This window comes from Tasmannia lanceolata, unplaced genomic scaffold, assembly GCF_043159265.1.
Source record: "Tasmannia lanceolata isolate RefF3 unplaced genomic scaffold, GAP_Taslan_0.1 ptg000005l, whole genome shotgun sequence".
NCBI classification, from domain to species: domain Eukaryota; kingdom Viridiplantae; phylum Streptophyta; class Magnoliopsida; order Canellales; family Winteraceae; genus Tasmannia; species Tasmannia lanceolata.
This window is the reverse complement of record NW_027518682.1, coordinates 9,302,178-9,325,669: the sequence shown is the minus strand read 5'-3', so window position 1 is coordinate 9,325,669 and position 23,492 is coordinate 9,302,178. Positions and strand designations below refer to the sequence as shown.

The window sequence follows — 23,492 nt, the reverse complement described above, 5'->3', positions numbered from 1 at the left end:
TCCCTTGGCTGGTGCACGGCCAAATTTGCCGCAATACTTCGGAGGGCCTCTTGACTCGCTGCTTGGGACTGCACTTGACTCCTAAGTATTTCCGTAAGCATGCGCAGAGGGTCTTGCTCCTCTTCCTGGCCATCCCTCCTAGCTCCTTTTCTCTGGTAAGTATTCATCTTCTGTCAAGACAAGCCTACAATTAATTTACATTTTCAGCAGGGTGTGTTGGTCAGCAGGGTGTGTTGGAAGATGCCATAACTTTTAATTACTAGGTCTTCGTATCCCATCTTAAGACGTACCCAAGACTCGTTCACCAGGTTCCTCACAGCTTAAACCTGGTGCAGCTCTGATACCACAACTGTAACGACCCGATTTCCAGAACCAAGCCGTTACACCTATTTGACAAATTCACCTGATGTTCTTTATGAGCAGCGGAAGTATTCTCAATAATGAAATCCATTTAAAATTTTAAACTCACTCTGTTCTAAATTAAGGACCTAGCATCCCAAATAAAATTTATTACAGTCCGAAATTAAATACTTAAACTGAGTCTAAATACGACAGGTGACCCATCTGTCACTCCACCCTCTCTATTTATTTCCCATTCCCGCTTTATTTATATGTCTTCGTTTGCGAAGGCTCCCTCTTCTACTAATCCTGTGGAGGGAAATGTAGCAACGTAAGAGCAAGGAAAAAGGCTCACGACATAAAAGAAACAGTACAATAACCATAAAAATTTCAATGATCAACATTAGAATCCATTTTAAACTATACAGTTTTTCAAATAAATCAAATTTGGAAATAAATCAAGTAATATGAACTCTCATCCTTACTGTGATTCCCAATATGTTCTCTCCCCCAATAGTCATACGGTCATTATGGCCATTATGGCAATTCCCCAATTACCCTGACTCTGGCCGTCAACTATTGACCATCAAGGAACCTCCGCCCCCTAATGAGACGTGCTCCTTTCTAGGATTTCCTTTGGGTCACCTTCCACCCGAGGATTTTCTTTGGGTCACCTTCCACCCGAGAATCTCCCCAATAGTCATACGGTCATTATGGTCATTATGGCAATTCTCAATTACCCTGACTCTGGCCGTCAACTATTCTCTCACCCTTCATTTCAACCTAGAATGGCATGCAGAATTTATGCAAATTTTGCTTTCTGAATGAATATGAAACTTTGCTTTCTGAAATGAAATTCTAAAGAAATATGGTATTGAAGATACTTTTACCTTCTAACACAGTCACATATCAAATAATCATAGGAATTACACTGAATTACCGTTATGAAGCGAGTCCATATTCACTTGCCTGAATGTACGTGGAAAGGATCGTGCAGATGAGAATTTCACGAAAGCAACGTGAGAAGTACCCTTTTCACACGAAAGCAACGTGAGAAGTACCCTTTTCAAATTCTGATGTTTCCTGTGTTCAGTGTTCTTTCTATCAAATTCCTTTCTGATAATATTCCCTGTGTTCTTTCTATCAAATTTAAGATCATGTGGGCCCCGCATGCTACTATTCATGTGGGCCCCGCATGTCACTATTCATGTGAGCCCCATCATGTCACTATTTATGTGGGCCCCGCATGTCACTATTCATGTGGGCCTCATCATGTCACTATTTATGTGGGCCCCGTATGTCACTATTCATTTCACCATAAGTTGATAAAGTTTACTTTACGGTTACTATGCTAGCATTTCACCGTTAAGTATATAGGTGGTAGAACCAACCATTACTTTATCCATATAGGTGGTAAAACCAACCATTACTTCAAATAAAATATAGGTAGGTGGTAGAACCAACCATGAAAGAGATCATTAAATAATTTAGGTGGTAGAACCAACCATTGAAAGAGATCATTGCTTTCAAATAATTTTAGGTGGTAGAACCAACCATGAAAGAGAGACTATTATAAAAGACTTACTTGGTAGTGGATTTCCCTTTTCCTTCTTTTCTCTCTCTCTTCCCTCTCTTTCTCTTCCTCTTCCTCTCTCTCTCTCTCTTTTCCTCTTCCTCTCTCTCTCTCTCTTTCCTTTTCTTCTTATTTTCTTCTTCTTCTTCTTCTCTTCCTCTATTTATAGACATTTTTTTGCATAGTACTTTTGCATAGTACTTTTGCATAGTAAAGACTATTTATTATTTTAATATTATTTCTGTCGGTCAATAGTATTTTTGCATAGTACTTTTGCATAGTAAAGACTATTTACTATTTTAAATTATTATTTTCGTCGGTTAACAGTACTTGCATAGTAAATAATATATTTTTTTATTATTAATTTCGTCGGTCAATAGTATTTTTGCTACTATTTACGATTTGTTTATTATTATTTTCGTCGGTGCGATGATATTTCCGTTTTCCACTAGATGTGGGACCCGTTGATGTGGGACCTACTTGTGTGGGACCCGCTTGTGTGGGTCCTACTTGTGTGGGACCCGCTTGTGTGGGACCCGCTGATGTGGGACCCGCTGTTGGTGGGACCCGTTTGATGTGGGGCCCGCTGGTCGTGGGACCTACTTATGAATAGTACTTGGTGGGTCCTACTGTGAATAGTAATTATGAATAGTCTTATTCTGAATAGTACTTATGAATAGTAATTTGCATAGTAATTTTGCATAGTATTTTTAATATATATTTTTACCGGTTATTACAGTTCTGTGGTAATCTTTCAAGACTTCCATAGTTCAAATTATGAATTAATCATATGGATTGAGGCTAATTATATATTTTCGAACTATACAGGTCTCTATTTAACTTAAATAAAACATTGGCAAGTAGTTTGCATGCTAACCATGTTACCGGAGGTATAGATGAGTTACAAAATATTGGAGATCATGAAGTGGACGTCAAGTCGTCAATAATGTTTTTGAAAATGATTTTTGTGTAAGGGGTTTAGATTATGAAGAAGAAAGAAATGATGATGATGAGGAGGAGGAGGAGGAAGTGGAGAATGAGGATGATCATCATGAAAATATTGTTGTTAGTCCAACCGCTCAGCCTATCAATGGAGGCTACAGCGGTTCTGAGTGACGGTAGTGAGCCAATGGAAGTAGATGGCATGTTTGTTAGAACCCAAGAAATAGAAGCTGATACATTAAAATTTGACCAGTTAATAGTTTGGGCAATGTTTTATGACATGAGACACTTCAAGAAGGTTGTTTGAGAATATGCTATTCGACAGAGATTCATCTTCAAGAAGGCAAAGTCATCACGCAAAAAGTACTCCGTTCAATGCAAGGAAGATGTTGCAAATGGCTTATAACAGGTGTGAATCATATGAGTTTTGTGGTAGTGAAGTCGTTTGTTGCCGACCATACGTGTACAGCTAAAATAAGAGGCAATAATCACCCTCTCATTACAGCAGCTTGGGTAGCTGAGACATGTTTATGTTTATTCGCTCGCCCAGAGGACGTCCGTATAAGGATCATAAGAGAATATATCAAGATGCATTGGGGTATAACTATTAGCTATTGGAAAGCGTACAATGCAATTAACATCATACTTGAGATTAAGTGTGGGAATGTCGATGACTCTTACCGCATATTGCCCACATTTGCAATTGAGATAATGGGCAGAAATCCTGGAAGCTACATGCGTGTTTTTCGACATAAAGATTTACGTCCAAGGGGAGATGATAAATTTGCTCGCTTATTCTGGACATTTGGTCCCTGCGTATGTTCTTTTCGAACATTGAGATCTATAGTTTTGGTGGACGAAACACATCTGCGAGGAAAATATCTAGGAATCTTATTGATTGCAATCGGTGTCGATGGTAACAACGGTTTATATCCATAGCATTTTGGGTGGTGGAGACGGAGAATAAAGATAGTTGGGAGTGGTTTCTAAAGTTGTTGAAAAGGCAAGTATTGCCAGAGCAGATGAATGTATTCACTATATGCTCCGATCGGCAGAAGGGGTTGTTGCAGGCAGTACTTACAGTATTTCCCAATTGTGATCATAGTTATTGCATGCGTCACCTCGCTGCCGACTTCTAGTCCGACTTCAAAGATCTACTTGAGAGATTGTTCTGGAGAGCCGCAAGGACATTGAGGGAGAATGTTTTCAAAGAAACAATGGAGAAGATTAAGGCAAAGAATGAACGCGCACATAAGTGGATAAGTAACATTCCGAAGGAAAACTGATCTAGTTTTTATTTCAAAGGGGATAGGTATGATGTATTGAATACGAATAGATCGGAGTATTTCAATACTGTCTTGAAAGATGCCAGAAAATTGTTGATTGCATCATTGGTAGAGCACACTCGACATCAGACCACCCAGTTCATTTACAAGCATCAGAAATTATATAATAGTTGGCACACAAAGTTGACTCATTATGCAGAAAAACGTATGGAGTCATCACTGAGGGAGAGCTGCCAATATACAGCTTATCGAGTAGGGACTCATAAATTCGAAGTAAAGTCCCTTGAAACTACAGATTCCGTCGATTTAATAACTCGAACATATAATTGGCGTGCCTTCCAAACATATGGGCTTCTGTGCGGACATGCAATCGCAGCCATTAACATCACAGAATTCAATCCGTACGATTACTGCGACGAATGTTTTCATCCACAACCAATCCACATAGCAAAAGAATATCTTATTCACTTTTATCAGAGTTTGCAAAAATGACCTAGCCAAAACAATCTTGTATTTAAACCCAAATAATCATATACTCTGCAAACACCAATTGCAATGAGAATATCCGAGTCCAAGACTGTTTTGGACCACTTGGGTGTTGGGTCCCCCAACACCCAAGTGGTCCGGTAATGGGAGGCTTTGGACTAGGACGCTCGTGGTAGCTTTTTGATACAGTCGTTGATTAGTTCTATTTGCTAGTTCTATTTGTGGGATGATGATTCCACCTCTCCAGTGGCTAGAGATAAGAAAATTCCAGTTCTCCAAGCCATTGGTCAGCATGAAGTAGGGCCCGTTCGGATTGCAGGATTTTTCTCTAAAAGTTTCATGGTAAAACATTTCTAGAATTTCTTATTTTTTTAAACACCAAAGAAGATAAATTGAACCGGCCCTCCAAAGAAGATAAATTGAACCGGCCCTATTCAATTTTTATTTAGAGGGACCTTCAATGATATCCCTCTAAATTAACCAAATCATATTATTTCCCTCTAAATTGTGAAAAGAAAAACAAAATCCGAGAAAAAATAAAAAAATTCCGAGAAAATGTTTTCTAGCAATCCAAACGGAGCCTTGCTGGAAATATCTACATGCCTACAGTTCTTGACCAGAAAATATATGCACGCTGTGTAGGGAGGAAAAGGAATGCAGCAACCACATCCCTAGAGTGCAAGGTAACAAAAGGGTTTTAACAGTGGGTCGCCCACAAAATGGCCAACATATCATATTCAAAATAGGGAGCTGATTTTTTCGCCCACGCTGTAGGATAATACACCCCCCTGTTAACGTAATTTGACGTCCAAAAGCAGTAAAGTGCCCACAATTCACGTTACAAGAGGGGTGTATTATCCTTGGGGGGGGGGGAATCAACTCACTTCAAAATATTGCAACTTACCAAATTCTATTGGAGCACATGAAGCAAGCAAGAGAGAGATTTATTGACATAGTTGATATGCCATACAAGCAGATTGTGCCCTCTTCGTTTTTCACTTTAGCTAGATCAAACAATGTGGTTGCATATTCTCAGTACAAAATATCAAACCTGAAGAGCCTGGATACAATCCTCGGAGCATCAGAATGTGCTCTTCTACAAAATTGGTCTATTGTTCCCTTATGAGTTGATTGTGATAGATTGGATCCATTCACTAAGGATGCAGGTCTGGAGCCAACCACAGCTTCACTTTCTTGTCAGCACCTGCCGTAGCTAAAACCATGGCAGGCCCACTCCCTGTAAAAAGAAGGCACAAGGTGGTTAGCACAGAGGTGATTAGCTGACACCCAGCTCAGAGAGAAAAATGAGTTTCATTCTGATCTAAACTGACTCATGGGTCATGACAGATCAAGATTACTCCGCTAAGCTCGCAATCAAGACTTTGAACCAGGCTAGAAGAACATTTGCCCAGAGTTTTAAAACTGTGAATAGTTCATCGGGCAACTCCCCCAAATTGAGTCACTAAAGTCACTGAGGCAGAATTGGCCCCAGTACCCTACAAGAAGTCCTAAGAGGCAGAGCTTCAAAAACGTAAGTTCTTTAATTGGGCTCACTTAGGCTGCAGGCCTAGATAAAAAGAACAGCAATTTCCAAACTCGAATGCTGTTCAATGTAGATCCAAAGCATCAGTTTCCACGTTGGTTAATTAGAAAAATGAGTAAGATGGGACCAGCAGGTCAAGCAAAAAAGTTATAATGATGGTTGCAAGTTTTTATAACAGTTGGAGAAAGTTTATTACCCGTCTGAATGAGGCCAGGGGCCCAAGCAATGCCCATGATGTCACCTGCATGATAAAGATTATTAGAGACAGTCATCACATAAGCAAGACAGTCATCCGTAATGGTTTAATAGCATCAAATACCTAGTGACATGCGTGACATGCAATTCAAATAAATATAATTATGCAACACATACTAATATAATATTACCGCTACTGCGCTTATGATTTTGGTTCGTTATACGTTTCGGCTTCGGCATCATTTCGGTGGGGATGGAAATGGAACAATTTCGGTCATTTTGAGTCGGTTTCGGTGAAAATTTAAAGCCATCCATGTGTGGAATTACTGGATTACAAGATACCCAAGGTATCCACTGCTTTGAATTAGAATTTGATCTCTTTCCATACCTCACAAGAAGCAGCAAATTCAAGGCTCCATTTGCAAGCTTAACGGATAATTTCATTACCTTCACAACCAAGATCACGTATGAAAGATTCTTTCAGGATTTGTTTATTTCATGGAGCTTCCTACATCTTTATGTTCTATGGGTTAGTTCGTGCTCAAGTATGAAAGATACTTTCAGGATTTGTTTATTTATTTTGGTCGGAGCCTGTTATATGTTGGATATGCTTGGTGTTGATCTATGGAACAATACAGTTGCACACACACACATGACTCATATGCCATAGCATAGATTCAAGCTCCAAGTTCCAGTGCCAGGGAAAAAAATATTCAACATTTGCATCATTTGGTTGCAACAAGATCAAGATAGAAAGCTACAGTCTAGTAGAAGAACAATCAGACATCGTCACATAACTTGCTAATTAAAAGATCGTATTATTAGATGGACCCACTTTCCTAGATTGAGAGCTCCTAAATGACTATCACCATTGACTAGATACGGCTGAAATTTCAGCATCAACATTTGCTAGAGATGATGACACTTTAAGAGAAACCACAAACCATGGTATTCAAATATGCAAAGTTTTTCTCCGGGCATTTCATCCAAGCGTTTCTGTGGGGATTTCAAATTGCTTTCATAGAGAAACCATTGAGAGAGAGAGAGAGAGAGACCGCATGATTGAACGGAGAGAACACCAGGATAAACCCACAATTATGCCTGAATTAACTTTCCAAAAAGGTAATTTGTGATTCTTTGAAGAGGAATGTCAAAGATACAATTCTTGAATAGAGAGACCACATGCTTGAATGGAGAATACACCAGACTCAACCCACAGTTTCTTTTTTTTAAATGGTCAGAATCAACCCACAGTTGTGCCTAAATTAACTTTCCAATAGGCAATTTGCGATTCTTTGAAGAGTGACGCCAAAGATACGCTGCTCCATTGAAGGAATACCAAGAGAGCATAGTGTTCCAACTGATCTAATCCGGTATGAAGCTCTAACCATAAAAAAGAAGACAACGGAGATTTCTTTCAAGATTGAGAAGCATTCATATTAACCACTGTGGACCTTCTAAATCAAGATTCCTCTGCCAGAATCTCTTGGCATATGGTTCCTTATCAAAATGACGTAAGAAAAGAAAGAGAGAAAAAGTCAATATGTGAAGATGAAAAAGGGAGAGAGGGATGTGGTTTGATGTGAAAAGAAAGAGAATTGTAGGATCTTGGAGACACGCATGCACACACAGTTATCAACAGAAAGGAGGGGCTGGTCCACTACTTATTTTGGGACTTGTAGAAGAATATGCGGAGTGGGCCCATCATTGTAAAGCCACAAGACTAATATGTTTATTTTCCGTGGCTTTAAACTTGTAAAGGGGTATTTTGCAGATTTATTTATGTTTTTGTTTAAATCACTTAAGCGACTTAAGTGGGCCCTCTTTGGGTTTTTCCCCTTTTGTGTGAATAATAAAAACAATTTGTGGGAAGGTTTTCCAATCACATGCATTCTCCTCCCTTCTCTTCCTCTCCTCTCTTTTTCTTCTCCTCCCTTCTCTTCCTCTCCTCTCTTCTCTTCTCATCTCAATTCTCCATTACTTCTCTTTTCCTTTCTTGCATCCTAGGCTATTTCATACCCTACCATGGGGTAGATTATAACAAGACTCTTAAAGCTTTTGAATGGTTCAGATGCATCTCAAATCCAGGCAAAATTTTATTATAATGGAGCAGGATGCATGTGATCATTTCCCTATATAAAGACATCTCTTTCAAGTTTAAGAAGTGTTCATATTTACCATTCAAAAAAAAAAGGAAGAAGTGTTCATATTGACCACCATGGACCTTCTGAATCGAGAATCCTCCACCACAGTATCTTGGCATTAGGATTCCTTATCAAGATGACATAAGCAAGGAAAAGAAAGAATAAAGTACGGGTCACGTGAAAAATGAAAAAGGGAGAGAGGGATGCAGTTTGATAAGAAAAGAGAAGTGTGGGATCTTGGAGACACGTACTGTTACCAACAGAAAGGGGGGAGCTCTCCCCATACTAATTTTGGGATTTGTAGAAGAATATGCGGAAGAATAAGTGGGCCCATCATTGTAAAGCCACACCATTCATCTTTCTCTTCTCCTTTATTTCTCTTCTCTTCTCGATTCTCCGTTACTTCTCTTTTTCTTTCTTGCATGCTTAGGTACCCATATCTGTGTTTGTACCTGGGTATCATAAGGTGCCAGGCTGAAAGAATTGGTGGTTCATGTGATTGATGCCAAAAATTTCTTCCATTTAGCAACATGTCTACTAGATATCACTCAATTGTTTGCAATTGCTATGGCTCGTCAGTAAGAAATACTTATAATTAGAAATCAAAAAGAAAATCAAAATAAGAGGACCACTGAAACGTCCCAAACTGAGGCTTCTACAATCAGGTGTTGAGATTACACAGTAAACGTTTTCATTGCGTTTTATGTGCATGTCTTTACTCAAATTGCGTGTATTTTCTCAAAACGGAAAAGTCCATCCGCAGTCAGTAACTTAGTGGAAGCATTAACTCAGAAATATGCCATCCAGTTTCCGATATCCCCCCGTCAAGTAAATCAGAAACTCTTCATTTATAAAAAAAAACTTCCAAACTCATGATCACCTATGCCGGTTTTTTGTAAATTCAAGTTTGGACTCCTTACATGGTGGCCATCCAAGCTTAGTGAATAGGCAAAGTTTCAAATCTATCAGATAGGTTATAAACAATGATTCAAACAACCAGCATAATCATCCTGTGATTGGAAAAATGATTTGTTTTTAACAGAGAAGAAGTGAAAGATATATAGAAAAAGTGAAAAGGGTAACAAAAAAATAAAAACCTCATGTACCTTCATGTGATTTATCAGCCGTATCCAAAACCTTTCCAGTTTCAACACACAACCATTGCAACATTGAGCCATGGGTAGCTGCTAGTATCTTTCCATCAGGTGAAATACTAAGACGATCATAATGCAAAACAGCTCCATTGACATCGTGAAGTGGGATTGGAAACACCTTCAATGTCTTTGGGTCCTCATCAAGATGATATCGAACTATTCACAAAATGATAAAACAACATTCAGTAACACAACGAATAGGGAGTTCATTCAAACAGTGATAAGTTGGGGAGAATCAATACAATTGTATCAGGGGCATAGAGATTGCAATGGAACAGGACCATTTAGAAAAGAAAAAACGCATCCCTTGCCCATACCCAAAATCACAAGACCATGGGAATGGTAGTTGATCATTGTCCATACAAATCCGACCTTATGCTTGATAAAAGAAATGTGTGTAAAACACTATAATATATATATATATATATATATATATATATATAGAGAGAGAGAGAGAGAGAGAGAGAGAGAATAGAGTTCCTAAGGTGTCACCTCATATAGCTAATATGAGGTGGCGCTTAAAAACATAAGGGGCCTACTTTGTTTGGATGATCCAAAGCATTCATTTGATAGGCCCTCACATAGATAGGGTGTGCCCAAAAAATGAACTTCATAGGATCATCCTAACCCTTCCATTTGTGGAGGTTGAAATGGATGGGTATAAACCTCCATAAATTTGCCCATTTTTAACCTCCATAAATGGAAGGGTTAGGATGATCCTCTGGACCTGATTTTTTGTAGCCACCATATCCATCTAAGGGCCTTTCAAATGAGTGGTTTGGATCACCCCAAAAATGTGGGCCCCTTATGTTTTGTGAGCGCCACCTCATATAAGCTATATGAGGTGACACCTTAGGAACTCTATATATATATATATATATATATATAAGCAAAACAATACAATTTTCAATCCCATATGCAACAGAAAGTACATATAATATATAAGCAAAAGTACTTTATCGAACAATTGTCTGCTACCCTTATTAACAGCAATGCCACCAAAGTAGAGTTGTGAATTCATAAAACACATAAGAGCTTATTGTCACAAGAAAGTTGGAACAAGGTGGATGAAATGAATAGCTTAAATGATGGCAAAACTCCAGTTCTGGACATAAATAATTCCTCTGAACAGGCAGGAAATTCCATGAAAATGATAAACAAGAGATTTGAAGTGGTAGGTTGGCCAAATAGAAATGATCCAAGAGAAATCATAAAATCATGCAAAGGCATTCGTCACTTTGAGAACATATGACCAGGAAATATGCATGTGGAGAGGTAATCCGAAGGTCCCTTTTTTTTCTTTTTCTTTTTTAAAGATAAGGTGAAGGTCCATTACAATTGGGAACTGACATATATACAACTTGCATGACACAACTTGACAATTATTTGACAATTATAGGATATGCTAAGGCCAAAACACACTTACAGAAGATAAGGTTAATTACAACAAACAAACAGCCTAATCTAACACAGTTAAGCTAGAGAATATAACTCTGACAGTCCCAGTTTACTAATTAAAACCTAAAATTTATTATTCCCATGAACTTGTGTGTTTCCTAGCCAGTCCTTGCTTCAAGTTAGAGTGCCATTGGTGTATCCTTGCTTCACCAAAATGAGCTTACTGGCTTGGCTGAAATGTTTGTCAGACTCAATTCTGACATTCAGTTTTAAGTATAAATCTCTCAACTGACAAGTATTGGTATATGTTGCGATGTCCAGCATGGATTTTGAGGTTAGCAATGCCCCCTTCATCAAAACCTTCAATGCATCTTATATTCAACCTCGAACTTCCAAGGGAGATTTTCCATCATTGCATAAATAGGTTCCCCAAAGAAAGCAACAAATCAGGTCTAACATAGCCACGTACATGAGACAACCCACAAGTTATCAAGAACAAAAGGGTCGTCCAGAAGTATGTGTTCCATTAGAAATTTGCATGCTTATATAGTCGAGAGTTCCACATTTCAAGACAACCACTGGAATGAGAAAAATTGGTTCCTCAAAACCTTCATATCACACTTCTCTCTTAGTTGCTAATTGATCCCATAATCTTGTGATTATCTTTTTGCACCTAGACGAACATTGTATCTTTGTGTTGACTACAGACTGACTGCCATCTTGACTACAGATTGGCTGCCATCAACAAAGTTTCAAGTTCTGGTTCTAACACGTACATTTCTTTGTGTTGCCTATTGCCAACCAAGGTTTGAGGTTTCAGTATGTGTTTCAGGCATGATGAAAATGGAAACATGTCAGTTTCAGATGGAAATTTCAGTGAAAATCCAATAACATCGTGAAAACGCATGGAAACATATGCAAATGTTGGACGTTTAAGATGAAACTTCAGGACGTGCTAGAATAATCACAAACACACACTCAAGCAATAGAAAGCAAGAAATTCTGGAAAAAAAATTACTTTTTCATACCATGGATACGACTGCACATCTATATTCCCAAATGGCGGGGAAAATGAATCCAAGCCATATTGTATTTGTCTAAAGCATAGTTACCAGGGTGGGAAACGAATTCAGGAAACGAAACGTGAAATGGAAACGAGAAACGCATGAAAAAAAATACAGGGGAAACGAGAAACAATAAAAAATCGTACAAGAAATGTCTTATGTGTTTTTTCCAAAATGATTTTCGTAAGTTCCACACATGTTTCCTACACGTTTCATATGGGTTTTCTACGAGCGTCGCATACGTTTATCACACGTTTACACATTATTTACATAAGTTTTCCATATGTTTCCCACGTGTTTCATAAACATTTCTCCAATTTTTTATCATATTTTGGAAACGTTTCCGAAATGTGTTTCCCTTATTTAAGGGGAAACAAGTTTCCCAACCGCGAGAAACGCGTTTTAGGGTAAACGGGTTTCCCACCCGCCCAAGGAGTTTCCGGCAACTATGACTCTAAAGATACAAAGACATGAAACTTGTATTCCCTCCACAAAGTGGCCATCAGAAAGAGCTATCAATATGCACATGGTATGCCATATATCATTCAGGTACATTCAAGAACTTCCTACGAGATATACATCATCAATACCACCCCAAATAGGCCTTTGTAAAAGTAGATCACACAGTATGAAATTAACACTATGATTTTCATGGTACTAGTTGGTAAAAGCAGCCAGTGCATGGATGCTTCTAAAGCTTCCACGGAACAATCATTAAAACTTGCTGGTAATGTAAATCTGATGGGTGACAACAACCATTAACCAGCTGAAAACTAAAAAAGGGAGTGGTATATTATCTTGCATAGCGCATACAATATTTTTCAAGAGTGAAATGACCATATTTCTTCCAAAATCATGCTCAAAAGGATTGAAAAGATTAAGAAAAGCTTCAGAATAAAAAATCATCAGATCAAGCATACCATTGATATTCCACACTCTTATGGACCCATCCTTAGACGCTGTAATGATCTGTTCTGAATTTGGAGCAAAGCATAACCAAGTTACGGCACTCTGAGAATCAATAGAGAAGATTAAAAGCATGAGCTGTAATGGGAGATCCATAAGGACCAATAACGTACTTCAACAAAGCAGTCTAATTAATCATACAATACGGATTCAAAAAATGTAAACCAATAGTATGGAAATAAAAAAGAAAAATTTAGATAAAAAACTGAAGGAACTGTCATTTAGAATTCTTGCTCACAACTTTTAAATCTTACGAAATCAAGATGCATCTATATTTAGTCCTACTGGATGCATACAGTAGAAAAAACTGGGAAAAGTTGTTCAAGTTAGCTGTTTCTTTTGCCACTCAAAAAGAAAAAAAGTTAACTGTTTCTTTTAATTTAATCCAAGAGGAAGATGTAGAAGCTAGCTAAAATGCAATTTCTATCACATTTTCACACTAATCCCATTCAAATCAGTCTCTTGTGTACATTGACCACCTTGGCCCTATGCCCCCACTCGTCCTCCCTCTTTGTTTTTTTATGAATAGATTCCCATGCCATTCAAAAAAAATCCCACTAAAAACAGTTGGGATAAATATCTCTGAGTTCCCAAAATTGAGAGCCCAAAAATAACTAAACTATATGAGAGGATTGTTGCTGCAACCAGAGTTCATGAGCAAGCCCAAACTTTGGCAAAGATGATTCTAGATTAAAAAAGGGACAACCAAAATACAAAAGCAAGCCTTAAGGTGACCGAAACAACATGATAACAACAGGTATTGGACCCCACAGATCTCATCACAAGAACTGGTAGAATAGATCTTTATGATTTAATGGCGATTACTAGTGATTTTTATTCAATTCCTGAGTAAAGTTGTAGTAGATTTTGGTGAGTCCTGTGAAAAGAAAACCCGAATAGTATTTGCATACAATAGGAATCTAATCTTAGAAGTTGTACAGTTTTTTTTTTTTTTTCCGAAAGGTAAGTTGTACAGTTTTAGAAGTAGGATTTTTAAATTTCTTTGCCAGCAAGATCAAATGCACTGTTTTTTAAAGGCTACTGATATTGGCATTAGCATGTTTTGATAATGGACCAAACTCACCTTGTCTTTTATTATTTAACTAGCAGTCAAAAGCTACTACAATTCCCAAAAAACTCTCAACAGCCAATTCAAGAAGAAAATACAGGTTGAGTTCAGCCCATTATCAAAACATGGCAGTGATAATTTCAGTAGCCTCTTTTAATGGTGACAAAAGTATTAAGAATGGATCAGAAACTACATGACAAGATGGGCAAGCTACTCCAAAAAGGGGGGAAAGGGAAAAAGAAAACCAAAAACAACATCAAGGAGGACGGTGACCAATATCGTCAGAGAAACACTTTACTCTGAACCGAAGCCGATCATCGGCCTCACTATTGACCAATTGAAAAACAAACTGAAAAACTGTGTCATCAGCCTTAAACATGTCCAAACAACCAAAAACATCATCAATGAAAAGGGCGAAGCAGCAGATGTGGCATTGTTTGTTAAAAGCAGAGGTCTGTGGCTTTCTAGTGGTATGCAAATGGCCTACGGGAACCAAAATCCTGTCATATTTTGGTAAAGGATTGGTGTACACCTCTCATACTTGAGAATCATGGTCAGCCAAAACAATCGTTGGAGAAAATAATATTACACAAATCGTTCCGTAGCTGCCTCTACGTCAATCTTTTCCAAATTTATCTCATAAATTTAACTTGCATAGATAAAAGCATCTCACAAATCATACATAAGGAGAGATTGAAGAGGATGTTAACCACAGAATAAGAGCAGGTTGGTTGAAGTGGAAGCATGCTTCAGGAGTTTTGTGCGATCGTAAAATACCTACCAAGTTGAAAAGAAAGTTTTATAAGACAGTTGTGAGACCAGCTATGCTGTACGGCTCAGAATGTTGGGCCACCAAGAAGCAGCATGTGCATAAGATGAGTGTAGCGGAGATGCGAATGCTTAGATGGATGTGCGGCCACACAAGGTTAGATCGATTTAAAAATGAAGACATCCGTAAAAAGGTGGGGGTGGCACCAATTGAGGAGAGGATGAGGGAGCACCACTTAAGATGGTTTGGGCATATCCAATGTAGGTATTTGGATGCTCCAGTGAGAAGAAGTGACTCGTGCCAAGTTGATGGAGTAAAAAGAGGCAGGAGCAGACTGAAAACAACTTGGGTAGAAACAGTGAAGAAAATGATCCATGTAGACAAACCCAACTAGTGTCAGGAGTAGACTTAGTCAATTTGAGCCGCGTAGATCCTTTCACCTTCTTCATGAAAATTTTCAAAAGGATTCATTAGCCGACCCCAACTAGTTTGGGACAAAGGCTTAGTTGAGTTGAGATAAAAGCATTTCCTCGTCCTGTTTTCTTTTTCTTATTTTTACTCAGTCTAATTGTATACCTTTTCATGGAGGAACTCTGTGAATTCTGCCTATTTTCAGATAATCATGTCCAGGATTTACGTAGACAATATCTATCACTCTAATCGAGAACAAACAGCCAAAAACGACATGAACTAAAAGAAGGAAGCAGCAGATGCACCATTTGTTTGTTAAAAACAGCAAGTTGGCGGTTCCCTATATGAATGCAAATGAATTGGAAGCAACCTATAAACCAAGGTTCCCTCATATTTTGGTTATGGCTTGATGTCAAATCTCTAATGACATTAGGCGAATCTTGGTCAACCAATATAAGGTCATCAAAGAAAGTAATATTCTACAAAATCCTTCCATAGTAGTTTCTAGTTTCTACCACAACCTTTTTTTCCAAATTATCCCATCCATTAACTAACATAAATATATGAGGCACCCATTTGTAGTGCTCCAGTCCACACAACCCACCCCACCATCGTATGCTAATTTAAGTCTAAAGTCTAAACCACCCTGAGGACAACGACAGGACCAAACCTATCAAAAGGAAAAGGGAAAGGAGTCAAAATATCCAGAAAAAGGTTCCCAGTCCATTACAAACTGAGAGGCAGGAAATTCATGAGAATATCTCTTTCTATCACACTAAAGTAATCCCTCATACAGAGGTAGGAAATTCATGAGAATCACTCTTTCTACCACACTAAAGTAATCTCTCATACAGTGTTAACATAATCCAAGATTTGCTCCTGAAATATGCTTCTTAAGTTACAGAATTTGAAGCCTCCAAATACACTCCAATCCTGGAATGCACATGGGTTCCATGAAAAAATAGGTACAAAGTTGTATTTGATTTAACACAAAATCGCAAGCTCTTTCTGCTTTAAATGTGAATAAAAACTTCAAGAACCCAAACATGATAAGAGTGACACAATTAACCTCCCAAAAATATGCAAAACACTTAGTAATGAAAAATGATTAATTCGCGTGTCCTTTAAGTAACCTTTTGAAGCACATACAAGTAACCTATCAGAAAAATATGTAACACATTTAAGAAATGAAAAAACGAACAATTACCTTATGTCCTTTAAGTTGCATAACTTTCGAAACCTCCTTCACCGAACCATCCTTAGCATATACAATCTCCCATACCTATCAAAACAAATTGTAATCAAGCAAGCATTAATAGCCTTATCCCAGGGAGGTGGTAAAATGAAACATTAAAGAGGAATTTTCTAAAACATTGCATCAAAGCTGCAAAGCATTCATTCAATCAGGGCATTCCCAAGATGAAAGCAGCTGACGATTTAGAGAGAGGTGGCAACAAGTACCAATTCATCAGTTACCAAAGATAATATGAAGATGGCATTGCCAAATGAGAAGAGAAAGTCAATATTGAGGTAAAAGGAATCAACATATTAATTAAAAAAAGTTCCTCGGTACTATAAAGAAGAAATGAAATGACCCAAATGCAAAAAAAGAAACATCGAATCACAGGTTTAGGATCAATGTGAATCTTCCCAAGTTAATAGAAAGGTAGGGAAGCTGGAGAATAAATTGAAATATTTAAAGTGAGTACTTTAAATAAGAAGATGGAAACTAAGGTTTAGAAACTCAAAAACTCAAAACATACCTTTGAGTGAAACTGGTGCTAAGGTTTTTCCCTCTTGAAATCGTGTAGATGATTAGAATGAGGATTAAAAATCAATTTTGAATAGAGAAGATCGTCAACTGATGATTGTTAAGTAATGGAAGCTACCACCCAAAGTCAGTTACAAAATTCAACTTCCATAGTAGTTCTCCCAGAAAATATACCTATTATATGAATACAGGGAAATATACAAGGAGGGAATTATATAGATGAGTCTACATATGTGCGCATGTACATGCATGTGCAGAGAACCAACAACGTTTCTTTAACAGATCCATAATGAAATCAAATAGCAGATATGTACACATACATATGTGGTCATATACATATGATACATACATGTACACATGCACACAGACATGCACGTGTTCACGGATCATTGTAGTTACTAATATAATCAAAACATTTAGAGACGACCCACCTTCACATCTGCTGTGAAAGCTGCAGCAGCCAGGAAACGCCCATTTGGTGATATAGTAGCCATGGTGTTTTTGAGCTGGTTTGTATCAACAGTCCCCAAGGTTTTCCCACTTTTTCCATGCCAAAGTTTAATATCAGTGCCTGAAAAAAACAAGCAATTCACCAATGTTGAAAGAATTAACAAGGAGCAAACTGTTCAATATATATGTATATGTATATACTAGTAAAGCACCCCGGGCGATGCGTGGGCTAGAAAAAAACTCAATGATTATAAACAGATAACTTAATATTGTTCTATAAAAAAAAGCATTGATTATAATTATTTCAATAAGAAAAATATAACAGAAGGAAGTTTTGATCCAGAGAGGTTAAAAGGGGGCAAGAAATCTACATATTCAGTATCAAAATTCCTTCTCATACCAATAGAATCGGTAAGTCACATACACAATCTAATTTAACAGAATAAAAGAGAAAAACACTCATATCCCTTCCTAATAGATTTATGAGTTCTTTCTTTCTCATACCTGTGCCATGATTCCCAAGAGACTCCAATCCAACTACGGAAAAAATAAGAGAAAGAAAACAAATACTCTTATCCCTTTCTAATAGATTTATGAGTTCTTTAAGGAAAAGATTCCAAACTAACACAAAAAGTGGAGTGCCAGTTATTTAAAGAGGAAAAGTTGGATTTTGATGTGATATTGAACTCAAGAAAATCATACAGTGTGTTCAGAACCTCTCCTGGTCAGCTACGCTCCATCAAGATGCAAGTGGACCTATGGCTAGCTCAGTAAAAACTAGAAAATAATTCAATCTAGGCCTCGAAAAAACTTGATAAAGCAGCCTAGAAACCAATGACCGTGCTGATATGGTGAAGTGCAAAGGAAAGGAAGGAAAGAAAAATAATTCAATTTCGTCCATTTCTGATTGCAGTTACATAAACTGCAATTTCAAAAAGAGCCAAATTGACACAAAAGAAAGAAACGGCAACCGATATCTTTCATAAAAAAAGGCTGCATTTCCAGCCACTTTTATCTGATTTTTTCCTTCAATTTCCATAAAATTAACAAATAAATAGGGTACGTCGTCAATTTTCAATTTCCATGAAAATGAGGATTGTAATAGTAAAAAAGCGGGGTGGAAGATTTTGAAAAAATAAAAATAAAATCAAATTCTAAATCAAAATGTGTATAAAATATGTACAAAACAATGAATGAGCAGTTTTTCTGCTTATATTTGAAGCAAAGAAAATTTTCAGAAAATGTCTGAGAAATTGCAGGATAAGAAACATCAATTCTCTGTTTCATGGATAATTGTTCTTAATATTGGTGATTTCATCGGAACAGAGGCTGTTGGTGCTAGCCACCCATATGTTGCTTCCGTCCCTGGATGTAAATGAGTGGGCTCATGACTTTAAGGACTGTGGTCCCGACTTTAACGCCTATGGTCCTGTGGACTACAATATTATTTTATCCTTTTTTCTAACTCTGTGTGAAAATACATGAATTTAGTGACATTCGCAAAAGTCATTTCGCGGGCCGGATGTTGCGTGAGAGAGCTGCCACATCAATGAATAAGACAAAATCTGTTGAAAAAATAAGACTCTGGCTGCTCTCGCTTTTGTCCCCTAAACGGGTTTTGCTAGCAACACTTTTGAAGAAAAAGAAAGCTTGCTTCTTTTTTGTCTTATTGGCACGTGTCAAGAGGGATTGATGATTTTCTAGCAACCCTCTTGAAGAAAAGGAAAGCATTGAGTTGCAAAACTCATAAAATAATAATATTGTACCATATTTGGAAAATGAAAAGGGCGATGATTTTTTCGCCCCCCTTGTGGGAATGATGTGCCCCACTGTTAACTTGATTTGACTTAAAAAAGCGTTGAAGTTGCTCACAATCATGTTAAAAGGGGGGCGCATAATCCTACAGGGGGTGAAAAAATCATCTCCTTAAATGAAAAGCATTGAATCGGAAAACTGACAGAGAACATAAAATAATAATATTATATTCTCTTGCTTCCTAAAGATACTGACAAAAAAGATAAAGTAAAAAATATAATTTAGTAATAAGCTACTGACAACTGACGAAAATAATTAATTTTTTTATTTTTTTTTGAAATAGCAAGGAGCAGAAGTGCTGCAGGGAAAAAATCCAATTAACCCCATCCCCCAGTATTCTAAGAGTGAGGCAGAAAAATTCTACCAGCACCAACAAACAGAAATGAGTGGAATAATTATGCATGTGTAAGAGGTAATAGCGGTATTCAAAAGCTTCTCAAAGTATTTTTAGTGAGTTATTTGGTTAGATCTATGCATGAATGTGCAAGATCTATTTGTTTCTGTCATTTTGTTATGTTTTTTTCCAACTTTTCTTTGAAGTATTTTCTGTGAAATGATTGAGTGGTATGTAGTTTCTAATCAATCATACTCATCGATCATAGAACCATAAAGAAGTGGACAATAGTTGAATCCAACAGTTTGTTAGGTAAGAACCAAGTGGGAAGACCACGGTTTTCATATAGGCATAGCACACAATTAATCAACGCAAGAAAGGGCTCCTATTTTTAACATATTCAATACCTTCTGAACACGACACAATGACTGTACTCCCATCAGCACTGCCATATCTTGCAGTAGTTCCAACTAGAGTTAAGACATTCCTTTTGTCATGGACTTTGTGATGTTCCCACTTAATTTCAGGAAGAGGGGGCTTGGTTTGCTGCCAAGTTTCATTGGAAGCTACGTCTCCATACATGTACAAAGATGAACCCAAAAGGGTTTGAGCTGCCACAACCACAGATGAATCTCCCTCAGAAAAGGTAATTGCTGTTGGATGACTCCCAGCGGGCAAGTTAATCCTCAGAAGCCTGCAGATTGGATCATCATAAAGGAAATAGTCTGCAATGCATCAATTACCAGTGTATAGAAATAATGGAGAGTGAGGTGATAACTGATAAAACGTCTAGAAATGCATGAAATTTCATACTTGAAGCTTTTACTGGAAGCATCATCCAACCTAAATACCCTAACCACTCCATCTGCACAAGCTGCAAACAGAAATATAAATCTCAAAAATGGAATGAAGAGGAATGACTAAGATCTCTGCTGAATAGCTAGCATTGCTCCATTCTAAGCAGTAGGAAGAACAAACAACAAATGCATCATCAAATAAAATAACCAGTTCAAAGGTCTTTTTTTAAATAAGTAAGCTAGGATTGAACCTACGACCTCATGGTTGAAGTACAAAGCCACAACCAATTGAGCTACAAGGCCTAAACCCAAGCAGTTCAAAAAGTTGAAGAAAAGGCAAAGCCAAAATGCCACAGGAAACTACAGCCAGAAAAGAAGGAAAAGCTTCACGTACGAGGAATGAAATTACCACATCATGCTACAAATATACATTTCTGGTTTCAGGTTTGCATCCAACAGATCTCACAAATCAATACATGAGATCATTAATAATTAACAGCTCAGGCATCTGAGATGGTGAATACTTATTTAGAAAAAGAAAAGCATAGCTCGATATTCATGCATACCATGATGCCGGCCAGAGCCAACACCATGAGAATAGGTTCTGGTGAGAATAGGCCAAGTTGATACGTGATACATTCTGACATTGTGCTTGTCCAATTCAACAATCATAGCCAAAGTAATTACTGTTTTCCATCGGAGTAACTGAAAGAAGGCACCTGATGGCTGAGGAAAATCCCTTTAGTCTTTTGGCAAGTGAAGCAGGGCTCGGATTATCCTTGAAATCATATAGGTAGCGGATTTTCAGTGAGGATGTTGACGATTTTTTTTTGGGTTGGTTTTTTCATATACAATATATTTATTAGGAGGTTAGATCAATTAACTCCGCACTGGCAAACCAACTTTCGGAATATCAAGTACATCATATTGGGAATCATTGTTGAGCCAAGAGTTCAGGTCACAGCCTTGCCCTGGTTGCTTATTAGCATTTGTTTTATTTAGCTGTGTACAAAGAGTTATAGTTATTTAGTTTTAACGCTGTATATCACTTATAAATGAATGAAATGCTGAAGTGAGACTCAAAAGGACGTTGAGGATAAGTCTATCCATTTCCAAACATATTGTGATTCGAGTGACAACTTCAAATGAAGAAGAAACCAATTGGATTCAACAATGGCATGAAATGCAAATTCTCAACTAGATCTTAGCAAAAAGTACACTGCATACTGGAAATTTATACGATATTTAAGAGGCCCACCGTCCATTTCAATTTCCACTGCATGTAATAGTACCTTCACAGCGGCAACGAAGCTGAACAATCAACAATCAAGAATCCTCGCCAACTAAAGCTAGTTGTCACATGTCACAGATGCAATTAAGTGCAAACAGACAGCATTCTTTTGTGCTAATTTACATACTAGAGTTCATATGATCACATGTATTTTGGTTGGAATAACACAATTTCCCTGCCTTATTCATCTACAGCTTTAGGGTTATAATTAGCCTTATATGCATCTAACAGTTGAAAAAAATAGATTTCATAAGAATTAAGGGGAAAATAATAGAGAAATAGTCGACGATGGAATCTACCCGTCGCTAAATTCCGACCAACGGATGAGAAACAGAGGGCAGTGACCGAATCCCCATGGCCTTTCAAGGTATTTGCATCCAGATGATGATGTTGTTTGATATGATCCTGAACTCAGCAAGACCAAAAATAAAAATAAAAAAATAAAAAAGTAAGGAATTAGGAATCCATATAGAGAAAAAGACCAGACCTAGAAATCTGAAACTTATGAAAAAAAAAAAAAGATACAAAAGTCAGCAAGACAAAAAGAGAAAACGACATGACCTAGAAATCTGAAACTCCTGAGATTCATTACCTTGTCTGCGGCATGCGATTGAGATCTCTGATGTGGTTTCTTAGAGATGGAATGAGTAGGTTTTGGATTTTTCTGATGAATAGCATTCGTTTCTGGTTTGGAAATCGATCGAACTTCGGTCCTCTTTCTGCGAAAGTAATCGGCGAAGAAAAGAAGAACGAGAAGACCTCCGAGGAGAATCGAAAGGATTGAAATGATCAAAAACCCTAAATATGAAGGAGATGGAGGGAGCATTTTTATCGCCGATGAAACGCGGAGACTGAATGGGAAATGAGTGGGATTGAACAGATTCGTCGTCTACTTAAATTTTGGCAAGGGGCTTGCAGGAATGCGGGGAGAAGCTTTCATGGCTGTATTTATTCTAGGGCGATGATGAATTCGCACCCTCGCTAGGATAATTCGCACTCCCCCGACGTGAAAAAAGCGTTAAAGTCTGGCACATACTCTCCTTTCAAGTGGTGGGAATTATTCTATATGGGGTGCGAATTTATCGCTGCCCTTGTTCTATCAGTATCATCAGTTCTATGATTTCTGTATGGCACGGTATCCTCATGACGTGTCCTTTCTTCTACCTGGCACGCGGCTTGATGACTGCCGTTGATTTGACCATATCACAAAATTTGCTACAATCTGGTGATCTGAACCGCTCAATATAATTTTGGCCGGTTGAATGCCTGCCATGGCTCGTCAATTGCTCAATAATAATGGGTAAATTGATACAGGAAGTTCTAGTAATGGAATTCCTTTCTTTGTTTTATACTTTTCAGTTGGTGGCTAATTTATGGATAAATGATGAACCGGAGGGCACCCTTGCAAATAGTAATTGGGATGAATGATAAAAATTAAGGGCAAAAATCAGCGGCAAGGGCGTCTCCATTGGTTACACGTCATATTTTTTAAACCGCGATTGCATTCTTATCTCGTTTCTATATTTCCCTTCACTAGCATGCTTTCATCTGCAATCACATACTTTCAGCTAGGGGTGGCCAAAACCGAATCAGAACCGAAGAACCGAACCAGAACCGAACTGTAAAAAAATATTTTTGGTCCGGTTCGGTTCCACTGATGAAGAACCGAACTTATTCGGTTCGGTTCCGGGTCTA

General features: G+C 37.8%; 1 protein-coding gene and 1 long non-coding RNA gene across 2 annotated transcripts; both read right to left on the bottom strand.

Moving 5' to 3' along the window:
• Window positions 1–429: 429 nt before the first annotated feature.
• LOC143876581 (uncharacterized) lies at window positions 430–2,462 on the bottom strand. The gene is made up of 2 exons (XR_013250422.1): window positions 1,925–2,462; window positions 430–1,422 (listed from the first exon to the last, which is right to left on the bottom strand). It is a non-coding gene; the product is annotated as an uncharacterized LOC143876581 (long non-coding RNA).
• A 3,089-nt stretch (window positions 2,463–5,551) lies between these two features.
• On the bottom strand, window positions 5,552–22,859 carry LOC143877396 (Transducin/WD40 repeat-like superfamily protein). The gene is made up of 10 exons (XM_077379408.1): window positions 22,390–22,859; window positions 22,097–22,202; window positions 20,523–20,583; window positions 20,117–20,403; window positions 17,542–17,681; window positions 16,547–16,621; window positions 13,045–13,135; window positions 9,615–9,818; window positions 6,366–6,410; window positions 5,552–5,863 (listed from the first exon to the last, which is right to left on the bottom strand). Exons 1-10 carry the CDS (start codon window positions 22,621–22,623, stop codon window positions 5,781–5,783), a joined length of 1,326 nt encoding a protein of 441 aa, XP_077235523.1. The 5' UTR covers window positions 22,624–22,859; the 3' UTR covers window positions 5,552–5,780.
• Between the last annotated feature and the right edge of the window lie 633 nt (window positions 22,860–23,492).

Bases quoted from the DNA above. Each gene is read 5' to 3' on its own strand.
- LOC143877396 (XM_077379408.1), bottom strand. From the start codon at position 22,623: ATGCTCCCTCCATCTCCTTCATATTTAGGGTTTTTGATCATTTCAATC. The intron at 22,203-22,389 runs GTAATGAATCTC...TGCTGAGTTCAG, and splicing joins AATCGCATGCCGCAGACAAG to GATCATATCAAACAACATCA. The intron at 9,819-13,044 runs GTATGCTTGATC...TTTTGTGAATAG, and splicing joins AAGAGTGTGGAATATCAATG to TTCGATATCATCTTGATGAG.